General features: G+C 34.2%; 1 protein-coding gene across 1 annotated transcript; it reads right to left on the bottom strand.

Moving 5' to 3' along the window:
• Window positions 1-6,731: 6,731 nt before the first annotated feature.
• On the bottom strand, window positions 6,732-10,747 carry LOC120129718 (EVI5-like protein). Its single transcript, XM_039147156.1, has 8 exons — window positions 10,635-10,747; window positions 9,914-10,134; window positions 9,585-9,780; window positions 8,182-8,352; window positions 7,981-8,097; window positions 7,037-7,234; window positions 6,869-6,928; window positions 6,732-6,761 (listed from the first exon to the last, which is right to left on the bottom strand). Exons 2-8 carry the CDS (start codon window positions 10,042-10,044, stop codon window positions 6,732-6,734), a joined length of 903 nt encoding a protein of 300 aa, XP_039003087.1. The 5' UTR covers window positions 10,045-10,134; window positions 10,635-10,747.
• Window positions 10,748-13,582: the final 2,835 nt, after the last annotated feature.

Genomic DNA, 13,582 nt, shown 5'->3' with positions numbered 1-13,582 from the left:
CCTCTTAAGGGCATTTCCGTAATTTCTTAACCAGATAAGTTCGATATTAGCTCTTAACGAAAATAATATAATTTAGAGATCCTATGATTAATTGCTTTCTTGAACAATCTCTGATCTTGAAATAATTCCCTTAACACACTTCTAGTATCTTGCATAAACCCTCTTGGGGTTAAAAACCGGTTATCCATAATGTCTACGTATAACTATCATTTCTTATGCACATCAATATTTTTATCAGATCAATATGTCTGTAAAATCCTCTTATCTAACTTCCATATTCCAATCTTGTCTTTTTATAACACAAGGGTATTTTCGTAATTTTACCCTACCGGAGTATTTTTATAAATTCACATCCAAATGCCTTTAACATTTAACCTTTGATGAAATAAATTATAAGTTACAGATCCAGGTTGATTTCTTTACCACTAAGCACATAACTTGTAATTTAATTCTAGCAATCCCTTAATTTCTTATAAAAGTCATCTGAACCATAATCAATTACTGAACCTTTTTACCGTATTCAGATCGAGTGTAGAACTTCATTAATTACACATATGAGACCAAACATTTTCATTCATGCATTTACCAATACCAACATGTTCTATAAAGCATAAAGAGGTAGTAAAGTATTACCTCGATTTCCGTGCAATACTGATCGACCATAAAAATTTCATTCGAACGCCTTTGATCTTCAATTCAACTTCCAATAATTCCTCAGATACATATCAACATAAATTATATCAGAAACGGAGCTTAATTACGATAAACGGATCGAATCGGGTGATAAATTAGTGAAAGACGGCTTACCGGGTTCGAATTTGGTGAAACGGACTTCGGATTCGGATTCAGGACGTCGAAAGCATAAAATATGACTTTTCGGAAATTTGGAATTTTCGGTCAAAATCAAAGTCAACGGGTTTGACTGACAATTTCGAGGCCTTCGGGTTCGAATTTCGAAAAACGGACAGCGGAATCGGATTTGGAACGTCGAAAAATGTCAGGATAGGTATACTCGGTCGAAGTCAAAGGTCGTTTAATGCCCGATCAAAGCCGGTCAAAGTTTTGGTCAACAGTGGTCAACTCCGGTCAACGGTCAACGGGTCGGGTCAACGGGTCGGGTAAACGGGTCGGGTCGGGTTGTGACCGGTCGAACCGGTCAAAACAGTTCCAAAACCGGTCAAACCGGTCAAAACAGTTCCAAAACCGGTCAAACCGGTCACTTTTCCCTTCCCCACGCGCAGTGGCGGCGCGTGGGGGCGCGTGAACAGTGATAAAATCCCGGAAAAATTTCTAAAAATTATTTTGAGCGATTTCGAGATACTTACAAAGCTCGGTTCACAATTTTGAACGGCAGAGAGCTCGATTTCAACAAATCGGGAAGTTTGACCGGTTCACCTCCCAACGCGCCGCCGCCGCCGGAGAAAAAGGAGAACACCGGTGGACTCGGAACGGCACAAGGAACACGATGGTTCGGGAGGTGTTGTAAACGGATAACCCGATCGTCGTGAATCGATGAAAAACCAACTAAAACCGAGTTATTACCGACGATACTTCCGACTGAAATTCACGACGAACGGCGATGATTCACGACGAAAGGTTTGAGGGGTTTTGTTCCTCGGTTGACAACGAACACGATGGTTGTTTCGGCTTGTCGTTTGGAGGTCGGACGGCGAGTAGATCGGAGTTGGAAGTAGGGAGAACGGGAGAGGAAAACTGGAAAATTTTCCAGAAACATACGGGAGTATGGGGGGTTTATAACATCTCATAATTAAAAATGACTAAACCAAGAGTTTAGCCACTGAACTTCCTGCACTTCTTAAAACGGTCTGTCAACTTTGAAATCTTACAATTTAATCCCTTATTTCTTTCAAAATACCAAATTAAATCCACCAATTTATATTTTCTTAAATTTAGCCCCTAAATTGGGGTGTTACAATTCTCCCCTCCTTAAAAAAATTTCGTCATCGAAATTCATTCATGTCACATAATTGCATAAATGAAACTTCCATCAGTTCTTTCAAATCTATCAATAGCTTTTATAAAAGTACGATTCCTCCACTTATCCTTAACCAGCTGAGCATACATTCTTATCATAAATTTTCCTTATTTCAATAAAAGAATTTAAAATTTTCTCGAGTAATCAATCTCTTCAGAATTCTCACTCGCTCCAAGTAAATAATCAGAACAACTTTATTCTTGTGAAATCAATTCAGCATTGGATACGTGAATAGGCTCGTAGAGCAGCAACATATCTCAATTTCATTTCCGGAGTCGAGTCAGAAATTCTCAGATGAATAACTCTCACATGGCTCATGAGTTACTTTACAGCGTTTATATAGATGTTACTGGTATTCCTTTCTGTACAAGTATAGCCTTAGCAGATAGAAACTTTGGTTTACTCAATACAGATAGAGACTCGGCCCTGGAGTTCCGGCTCAGAGAGGTACGATTGCAGTCTAGGGGCATGTACTGATCAGACATATTTTGACATTTGACCGGCCGGTCTAACTTGAAAATTTTGACTCAAACCATAGCTCTGATACCACTAAATGTAACCCCCCAGACTGATGCGGGTAGCCTGATCCAATCCGGGAAGTCACATTAGGGCCACCGGAGCGACCCACTGTAAAAATAGCGGAAAATTTAAATCTTTTTATCCGAACATGTAAACTTATAAAATCATTTGTCACTATTTAAAAATAAAACATATTTCCAGACTCGTATATAAATCAAAATACAATTACATGCTCCCTAATCACATGTACCATACTCTGCAACAACGCCGGAAGAACTCCCTTACTGAAGTCGATAGATGCTCTGGTACAATTCTTTTAACCTGAAAAGGTGAGTAATAGAATGAGCTTCGAAAAGCTCAGTAATACAGAACTACCAGATGATGCTTAAAAACGTGCAGATACAGATAAATATTTATTTCCTTATTGTTTCCGAACATTTACATATTTTTATGCTGAGCAGAGATCCTACTGATATTTCAGATGGTAACGGGCAATGAGCTTTCAGTTCAGAGAAATATTTCAGATGACTGAGTTCAGGAGATCAGAATAGGTTTTCTAGTGTGTTCCCAAAAATCATGTAACTTTTCAGATTTTTTTAAAACACATATATATATACCCCCATCCGTCACGAACAAAATGTATAGGTTCCCCAGAACCATACAACCCCGTCACTAACAGTAAGGCCCTGAGCACACAGCCGAGGAACCGATAAGTAAGGCCCTGAGCACACAGCCGAGGAACCTCCAAGTAATCTTCCTCCAACAATACCCCCCAATAAAACATGTTCCGTCCGTAAACGGATATATCAAAAATCAAAACATAATTCAAGTCAAGTATCATATCAGAATCCAGGTCATGTATCAGATCAGAATCCATGTCAATATCAGATCAGAATCCAGGTCAGGTATCATAACAGAATTCAAGTCGGAAATCAGATAAAATATTTATATGATTAGGGAACACACCAGAGTTTACAGATATTATTCATAGGTATTGGATAATCTTAACAGGTAGAGAAACACGAATATTCAGTATACCGATAGGATATCGGAATTTAGAATCACTATTGGAAGAGTTCATTAACTGACAAAATCATCAGTTATTCAGAATGTGAATTATCAGGATATTATCTTATTCTGACAGTTTTCAGAAGCTGTACGTAATCAGAAGAGTATTCAGAATCCTTTACATCCATGTCGATTGATCGGATAATCGAACAACTCGAGAACGAAGATTCAGAACCTTAACAATCTATGTCGACTGGTCAATTCATTTTCCTTCTAGGGTATTTACTCTTTAATACCACAAATTCTTGTCCGTAGACAATTTTCGGAATTATCGCTGAATAAATCTTCCAATGTCTTTATTTCATTTCCACGCTTCCACAATATCATGAAATGCTGACGTACTTGATTAATTTGTTCATAACACATTTTAATTGTACACTACGTAAACTCATCAGAGTTTCCAAACTTATCCAAATCACTTATTAAATCCTCAGTCATTGAGGTTACCTAGTTCATTTAGCAGTCATGTCCATTCCAGTTACTTCAGGTTTTCCAGAGTAATTCAAACGTTCCTGAATTTCAGATACATGTTGTACTTCCATTCCATTCAATTTGGTCTTCATGGTTGATTTGTCGAACAAACGTCCAATTCTTAGTACTGAATACGATCTAGAGCTGAGCTGAATACTTCCAAAATTTATCATCGAGCCAAACTTGAGAAGATGAACACATGTTCCAGTAATATCTATGTTATTCAGGTATTGACATAGCTTTAGGGTTGATCTATTCACTTAAATTGTTTTCCATTACCTTTAAAGGTAGTCCAATACTTATCTTACTTGGATTCCTTAATTAATCCAAGACATTTACTTAATTTAGGCCATAAGAGTATTTTGGTAATTTTGATGTTCAGTTTTATTCCATTCATTTCAGAGCTCGAGGATATCCAATCATTCCTGAGCTTGGTGACATTCTTGAGTCATTTCCATTACAGGGGTATTTTTGTCATTTTACAGATCCACGGTATTTCAATATTTTTCCTCCATTCGGTCTTATTATTTAATTCCAATTTATATCTTTTTCCTCCATCCGATCTTATTATTTAATTCAATATCATTATTTGTTTCAGTCCTTTCGAATAATTCTGACAGCAGAATACCCCCGATAAATTATTCTTCATGTATTTACTCATTTCTCGGATATTTTCGGGTCAAATGCCTTCTCAGATTTTACAAACGGAATATCATGAATTTTCCTGCACTAAGTCGGGATCTTAACAATTAAATCCGTACTTAATCGAGTTAAGTACGAATCCTCTAAGTATTTTCTCATTCAGAGTCATCTCAGACTATTCTACCTCTTAAGGGCATTTCCGTAATTTCTTAACCAGATAAGTTCGATATTAGCTCTTAACGAAAATAATATAATTTAGAGATCCTATGATTAATTGCTTTCTTGAACAATCTCTGATCTTGAAATAATTCCCTTAACACACTTCTAGTATCTTAACCATAATGTCTACGTATAACTATCATTTCTTATGCACATCAATATTTTTATCAGATCAATATGTCTGTAAAATCCTCTTATCTAACTTCCATATTCTAATCTTGTCTTTTTATAACACAAGGGTATTTTCGTAATTTTACCCTACCGGAGTATTTTTATAAATTCACATCCAAATGCCTTTAACATTTAACCTTTGATGAAATAAATTATAAGTTACAGATCCAGGTTGATTTCTTTACCACTAAGCACATAACTTGTAATTTAATTCTAGCAATCCCTTAATTTCTTATAAAAGTCATCTGAACCATAATCAATTACTGAACCTTTTTACCGTATTCAGATCGAGTGTAGAACTTCATTAATTACACATATGAGACCAAACATTTTCATTCATGCATTTACCAATACCAACATGTTCTATAAAGCATAAAGAGGTAGTAAAGTATTACCTCGATTTCCGTGCAATACTGATCGACCATAAAAATTCCATTCGAACGCCTTTGATCTTCAATTCAACTTCCAATAATTCCTCAGATACATATCAACATAAATTATATCAGAAACGGAGCTTAATTACGATAAACGGATCGAATCGGGTGATAAATTAGTGAAAGACGGCTTACCGGGTTCGAATTTGGTGAAACGGACTTCGGATTAGGATTCAGGACGTCGAAAGCATAAAATATGACTTTTCGAAAATTTGGAATTTTCGGTCAAAATCAAAGTCAACGGGTTTGACTGACAATTTCGAGGCATTCGGGTTCGAATTTCGAAAAACGGACAGCGGAATCGGATTTGGAACGTCGAAAAATGTCAGGATAGGTATACTCGGTCGAAGTCAAAGGTCGTTTAATGCCCGATCAAAGCCGGTCAAAGTTTTGGTCAACAGTGGTCAACTCCGGTCAACGGGTCGGGTCGGGTCAACGGGTCGGGTAAACGGGTCGGGTCGGGTTGTGACCGGTCAAACCGGTCAAAACAGTTCCAAAACCGGTCAAACCGGTCACTTTTCCCTTCCCCACGCGCAGTGGCGGCGCGTGGGGGCGCGTGAACAGTGATAAAATCCCGGAAAAATTTCTAAAAATTATTTTGAGCGATTTCGAGATACTTACAAAGCTAGGTTCACAATTTTGAACGGCGGAGAGCTCGATTTCAACAAATCGGGAAGTTTGACCGGTTCACCTCCCAACGCGCCGCCGCCGCCGGAGAAAAAGGAGAACACCGGTGGACTCGGAACGGCACAAGGAACACGATGGTTCGGGAGGTGTCGTAAACGGATGACCCGATCGTCGTGAATCGATGAAAAACCAACTAAAACCGAGTTATTACCGACGATACTTCCGACTGAAATTCACGACGAACGGCGATGATTCACGACGAAAGGTTTAGGGGTTTTGTTCCTCGGTTGACAACGAACACGATGGTTGTTTCGGCTTGTCGTTTGGAGGTCGGACGGCGAGTAGATCGGAGTTGGAAGTAGGGAGAACGGGAGAGGAAAACTGGAAAATTTTCCAGAAACATACGGGAGTATGGGGGTTTATAACATCTCATAATTAAAAATGGCTAAACCAAGAGTTTAGCCACTGAACTTCCTGCACTTCTTAAAACAGTCTGTCAACTTTGAAATCTTACAATTTAATCCCTTATTTCTTTCAAAATACCAAATTAAATCCACCAATTTATATTTTCTTAAATTTAGCCCCTAAATTGGGGTGTTACAGGATAAATGTATCTGATGAACAATGTAGCATCATAGCAATGTAACAAGAATGGTTAGTTCGATCTCGAGAAGAATGGTTAGTTCGATCTCGAGAAAATAAGAGTTCTTGAGCTACTTACCAAATCGTCATGGCAGTATTTCAAAAGGGCCAATCCGACTTTAAAGACAATCTTGATGCCCTGGAAAATAAAAAGAAGAAAATCATTTTCTTTTACTCAAAAAACCAATTTTCAGGCCTTGCAATTTATTCAGCAGCTTGAACCTATATCGTATTTCCAATCACTAACCTCAAATAGAAATATATCCCAAATTCGAAGAGCCAAAGGAAACGGGAAAGAGTACGAGAAAACGGTTATGAACCACTGGCTAGCATACATGCTCGGATTTATCATCTCCCGGCTAAAATGATCACCCAGCTTTGGCAAGTGCTCCCTCACCAAGTGCTCAAACTGAAACAAGTATTGCTGTACGAGAGGCAGCCCAACCTACCAAGTGCATACAAATTTTCAGAGAACTGACAGAAAATATAATGATGGGATGATGCTAATTAAATAGAAATCTCTGCTCAACAGAAAAATGCACCAAATGCCAGTGGTTAAAGAAAGTTCAACCAAAACTTCCAGTTATATTAATATGATCGAACCAAATCAGTTGGCTACAAAGGTTGAACTAGAAACCGCACATCTCTCAGTGCTGACATCCTGTTCAGTTTTTGTTCCTTGGAAAAAGTTATTCCATGAGAAACCTGTCGAGATTACTACGTACTGTCCTAGAGTAGAATGCCAAATGTGCTAGATTATCAACCATACAATAATATGATTGTAATATCATGAGGATATATCACGGGAAGAAGCCGGAATGTCGAGTCTAGTTCTTAAAATGTAGACAGATATAACTAGTTTCATTTCAACACAATGCTCAGCTGTCCACCAAGAATGCCGATATATATGTTCAATAAGCATACTAAAAGATCAGATAAATATGTAAATCAATTAATCCACTTTATAATCCAAATATTTAAGTTCCTTGCACAATTAATCTAGGAAAAGTTCCCCGACACCAGTAGCTAGTATAAACTGCTATAAATGCATGTTAATTCCCGAGTAAGAGAGAGTGGTAAACTGGTACTAACAATCTTTCCAGACGTAAGTCCCTAATAAACCATTAACAACAAAAAATGGCGCATCCAGCTTCGTAGATAGAAAAAATAGGTTTTAAATACTATAAATACCTGATATAAGCCTTCCATAGGAGCATGAACAGCTCCTTTTAGAAAGGCAACCAATAACCAGAATGCATCCTCTTCGCTCATATAAAGAAGCAAGAGGCCTGCTAAAAAACCCATTCCCTGCATTTTCAACAAAAACCAATAGCATTATCTACCTAGACAATAACATATATGAATATGCGAGCCCCTAAAAATGAGACAAACCTGGACATAGCCGACAGCTCTATCGAAGACAGAGTATGCCTTCAAAACATTGTAAAGGGACCTCTGGCCGGGTCCATGTCTCTGTTGAAAGAAAACATGTGTGGGGAAGGTGCGAGATATATCCCGAATTATGTCTAGTTCTGAAGCAGATGTCTCGTAAACTACAAGTTGCTGCAACAGCATAAAGTTTCATCAGTGAAGAACATGTGCAACGAGAAAGAACATTTTCATTTTAAAAGAAAAAGCCTCCAAAAAAATAATGAAAGGAAAATCTCCATTAAGATAAGGGAACAGTTTGGTCCAAACAACAACAAAAATTCTCCCTAAAAAAATAAAATGAAAGAATAAAATTTCCAGCAATCCAACTCATTATCATCAAAACAACATCATATTAATCTTGCCTCATTAGCCAATGAGGGGGAATAAGGACAAAAATCAGATTTTATTAACCCAAAAGTTACATAAAATGACACCAAATAATTATGACGTCATTCTCCTCTGTAATGCCAATTCAAATGTATTTCACAATGATGTCTGAATTTTCAATATTAATTTTTACAAAATCCACATCAAGGCTGGCATCCATAATGATTCAAAACAAAACAATAATGTACGTACCAGAAACAACAGGGAAACTGAAAACTATTCTCAGATCATCCTAAGTTCATGCTCTAGTACTCACCTTACGGAATACAATACCCTTGTTCCATAATTCTCTTAAAAAGGCTTTTGTTTTAAACCACAACAATTTTGTAACCCCAGATGACCACTTGGAAACTGTTTAATTCACTGTCTAGGTACTCTAAGATGTATGAAAGGGTTTGGTCCGGACGTGATTGAACTTGACTATATCACAGAAATCTGAAGAGCATTCAACCAGAGTATTCCTTAAACAAAATGGCATTGTTCAATTAAAGTATATTTTGGTAGACTTGAAAGAACCACTACTTTGACATCAGACCTCATTCTCACCAAATGATTTAGTGAATCCGGCTTGAAAGACTAAAGATTAAACTGATCAAATGGTATTGACAACCGTGAATGATACTGGCACAAAAAGTAATTTTCGAATGCTGCAATACTATCCCATCCTTCTATAAAAACTTCCTAATAATACCTAATCCAATCATATTAAAAACAAACTTTCCTTCCAATTTATATTCTAAGTTCGCAGCCATCAGTTCCAATAAGTTCACAGTCTGGCATTAAACCCAGTTTTGTTACAAACTAGGAACAATGTTACAGTTCCCAAGTGCTGAGGGTTATTTCGTGCATTTTAGCAGAAATAGGTTTCATTGCATGTTAAGTCAGAAAGGAAAGTCAAGCAAATGCCATGGCATTCAGAAATAATACACGGTTTGTTAAAAAAGAATGTCTAAACCTACACGAAATTAAAGAAATACCTCATAAACCCCTGGGTTCATCAGCAAAAGGTCTCGGCTTCCAGAGATCAACTGCCAAACAAGACCCCTTAAACAATCAGGAATACCTTTCCTTATATGCCTTTTGACGACATGCGGCTTTCTTCTTACATAATGTTTCCAATCACTCCCACCAACCCCAATCATTTTCCTCCATTTTCTAACTTTTCTAGCTTCCCTGGAAAATTTTAATCACCATAAAACACAATTCAGATTAATGCTTGTTAGCACAAAGTATAAAATCCTAATGACAGCTACACTAATGTCACCTTAAAGAGGCACACTAATTAAAGGAAAGATAAGCTACTAACCTACTCCTTGGTAAACCTTCTTTAGTGCTACTGCTATTAACACACTGCTTTATAAAACCATATCTGTCTACGGGTCTTTCTGGAGGAACCAGTTCTAGTTCAAAGTCATTGAATCCCCTACCCCTTTCCATTTCACTAATTCAAAGAAGAGACAACATGCGAATCGGAAAACCGACTACGTTCCTTCTAACCTTTCGTTTGATCACGTATACCTCCAGAACCTGATACCATCAAAAGAAATCAATGATGAATCTTAACAGCGACAATAACCAAGACAATAATCAATTATATTTACAGCATAACATGACAGCTTTGGTTTTTGAAAGATTATGAGCATATTCCATTACCGTATATACCATACAATTCATTACTAAAAATACTAAACACAATTCAAAATCAATAAGAAAATATGTCAAATTCATTGTTTTAATACCAACAATTAACTATAACCCAGAAAAGGAAAAGGCTAAAAGAAACAAAATTGAACCCTTTTTTCATCATCAAAACTAATCGAACACTAGACTTTGGAACAAAGAAACAGATTCAAAAAAGCATTAAACGAGAAGATCAAGAAGAGAAACTTAAAACCCACCAATATTTCACAATAAACGAAATGGGTATTTCCAGAAATGCCAATCAATCAATGAATTACTATTGAAAATGAAAATCCAAAACCCATGCACGAAGTTATAAGAAAGTAAAAAAAAGAAAACCAATAAACCTGGGAGCTTGTTGAGGAATTTGAGGAGTAGATCGAACAAGAGCTATCGATTGTGCAATATTAGTGGGTTTTTAACAATTGGTTGAAAGGAAAGGCTGGTGGTTCAGTTAAGGACTAGTTTCTGTTGCCACTGTTTCACCAAACACGGAGCTTTGAACGCCGTTGCCATAAATCACAGTGCTTTTGAAGTTGGTTAAGACCCGTTTGACATGCTCAAGTCACTTTTAAAAATACGGTAAAAAAAGTTTTAGATTAATGTTTAAAAGTATAGTTTAAAATTTAGTTATTTAAAATTGTTGTTAAAAATTAAGTTTAAAAGGATAAAATGTTTTTATAGACATTAAATTATAAATCAAAATTATAGAATTTAAATTATATTTTTATTTATTAATATTATGATATATAAAATATATCAATTTAAACTATAATAAAAGTATAAAAATATTTTAAGATAACTTATTAAGAATATTTTTATAAATGAAATATTTTATTAAAAAATATATTGACAATACTTTTTAATATGTGAATATAAAATTATTACAAAATAATAATTTAAATACTTTGACAAAAAAATATTACAAAAATATAATAGTGCTTGCAAATTAAAGTAAATTTTAATATATAAATCATGAATTTTATTTTTATTTAATTAATTAAAATAAATTATTTTTTAAGTTTGTTAATATTAAATTATTAAAAAATATAAATATATAATTGAGTGGAGCACGTACATTAATAAGAGTAAAATTATAATTTTCTTCCAAATATAAAGTTTAAAATGAAAAAAATTAAAAGTTCTAGCTTTTACTATTGGTTTGAAACCATCGTTTTTACTATAATTTTTTTATTTTTACCTGTTTGATATTAATTTTATAATCAAAACGAGGATTTTTTTAATAGATAAAATTAGATTTAGAAAGACTAAATGGATGTGTATATAAATAGGAGAGGCCGTATCATTAAAGGTTCACGTCTAGTTAATCCTATAATATTTTTAAAAGGTATAATGAGAAACTTAGTCCTCAACTTTTATACTTGTTGTTAAGTTGATTCTTGTTTTTTTTAGCTTAGTTGAGCCATTAACCTTTTTTTAAGGAAAATTAATTTGTTTTTATAAAAAATGATATTAAGTAAAAGAGGTAACAATGTTTACAGAATAACAACAACTCCTTACATTTGTAGTACCTTTACCATTAATTACTTGGGGATGTTTGTTTACTGCTGAATGCTGGACCGTTCAACATTCAGTGTGTTTGATTCTCACATTTGAATGAAGACTGTGCTGAATGATTCAGCAAAACACTACTGAATGATTCAACATTAAAGTACATTCTGAATGATTCAGAACCATTATCAAACAACATGTCACATTCAGAGCTAATTCATACAGAGCCTTTGAATCATTCAGGCCATTGAATCATTCAGCGCTTAATCATTCTAATTTAATCAAACAACCCCTTAATATATGTAGATTTTCACACGAACTATCATATTAATATTATCAAAAGTTTATCATATATCATTCGTTCCGTTAAAATTAGAATAATTTGACTAAAATAAAATGTAAAGTGTTTAACTTAACTAAAAACTAGAACTAATAAAAATAAATTAATATTGATAATTAAATTTATTATTAAATTTTTTAAAATTATAGATAAATATTACTTTAAAAGAATGTTATTTCAATTTAAAAAATGTGAAGTTTTTCTTTTAAATGGTTAAAAGATATCTAAGGCTCTTGTATTGAATTATTATTTTTTACCTAATGTGGCATTTCAACTTAGAAAACAAACTCAATGTATTCCTTTGACCAATGTTTTCTATTGTTAACCATTACAGTGTTGACGTGACAATTCATGATTCTGACTGACATGGTAGTTCACAATACTAATGTGGCAGCCTACGGTGGCAGATAACATGTTACATAGGTTAAATTGATTTTTTGGTCTTGTTCATGGTCGAATTGGTTTTTTAAATGTTCAAGGACTTATTTATTTTTTTTGAAAAAATAAAAACTATCTTAAATTTATTTTTAAATATAAAAATATTGAAAATTTTAAATTTTAAATATTAAAAATATAAAAATATTTAAAATAAAAATTAAATTACTAAATAATAAATATATATTAGAATTACCATTTTTAAAAAGAAATTAAATATATATAATAAGTTATAAAATGATAATTTATAAATTATTAAAAATATTTAAAAATATATATTATTCATAATATATACATGCAACATATAATAATATTATCAACAGCCATACAAAATATTCTTACTGGATTAGTTGAAACTTATAAAATTTGTATCTAAATATAATTAGGAAAAATAATAAGTTTTTTGTATCAATACATACATCTAATCATATTTCGAATAATTTGAGGACTATTCAAAATCCTTGCACATCATATAATAAGCTAGTATATACAATGGTGCTTAAAAATATGTGAAATATGAAGAAATTTGTATATTGATGCGAGTAACTTACCAAATTTTTGAATAAGCGTTGATGATATAACAATATATTATATGTATATATTATTATATAAACTTAATTTTAATCCCTTTGTCACCGCCGATCGCCACTAACGTTGTCAATCATCCGAACATCCAACAACGTGAGATCGACCAACCACCCATGACCAAAACTCTTATACTTTCGCAATTGGTCAAACACCCAACAACGGTGTAAATGTAAGATTTTGTTTTAATTGAATCTCTAAAAATTCCTTAGATCGATTACGGTAATCAGCCATTTGATCAGATGTGGCAGTTGGTCATTTTCCATTTGGTCAATCGTGGCAGTCGTCCATTTGAATCCTATTGGACAAACTTTTGAGAAAGTTGTAGGGGAGGGAGAGAAAGGAGAACAAGCGAAGGGAGAGGGGGATGACGTCGTAGGCTGTTTTTGAATAAAAAATATTTTTAATTTTTAAATATTTTTT

The sequence above is a fragment of the Hibiscus syriacus genome, unplaced genomic scaffold (genome assembly GCF_006381635.1).
Source record: "Hibiscus syriacus cultivar Baekdansim isolate YM2019G1 unplaced genomic scaffold, ASM638163v2 tig00110503_pilon, whole genome shotgun sequence".
NCBI classification, from domain to species: domain Eukaryota; kingdom Viridiplantae; phylum Streptophyta; class Magnoliopsida; order Malvales; family Malvaceae; genus Hibiscus; species Hibiscus syriacus.
This window is presented reverse-complemented; position numbering and strand designations above follow the sequence as displayed.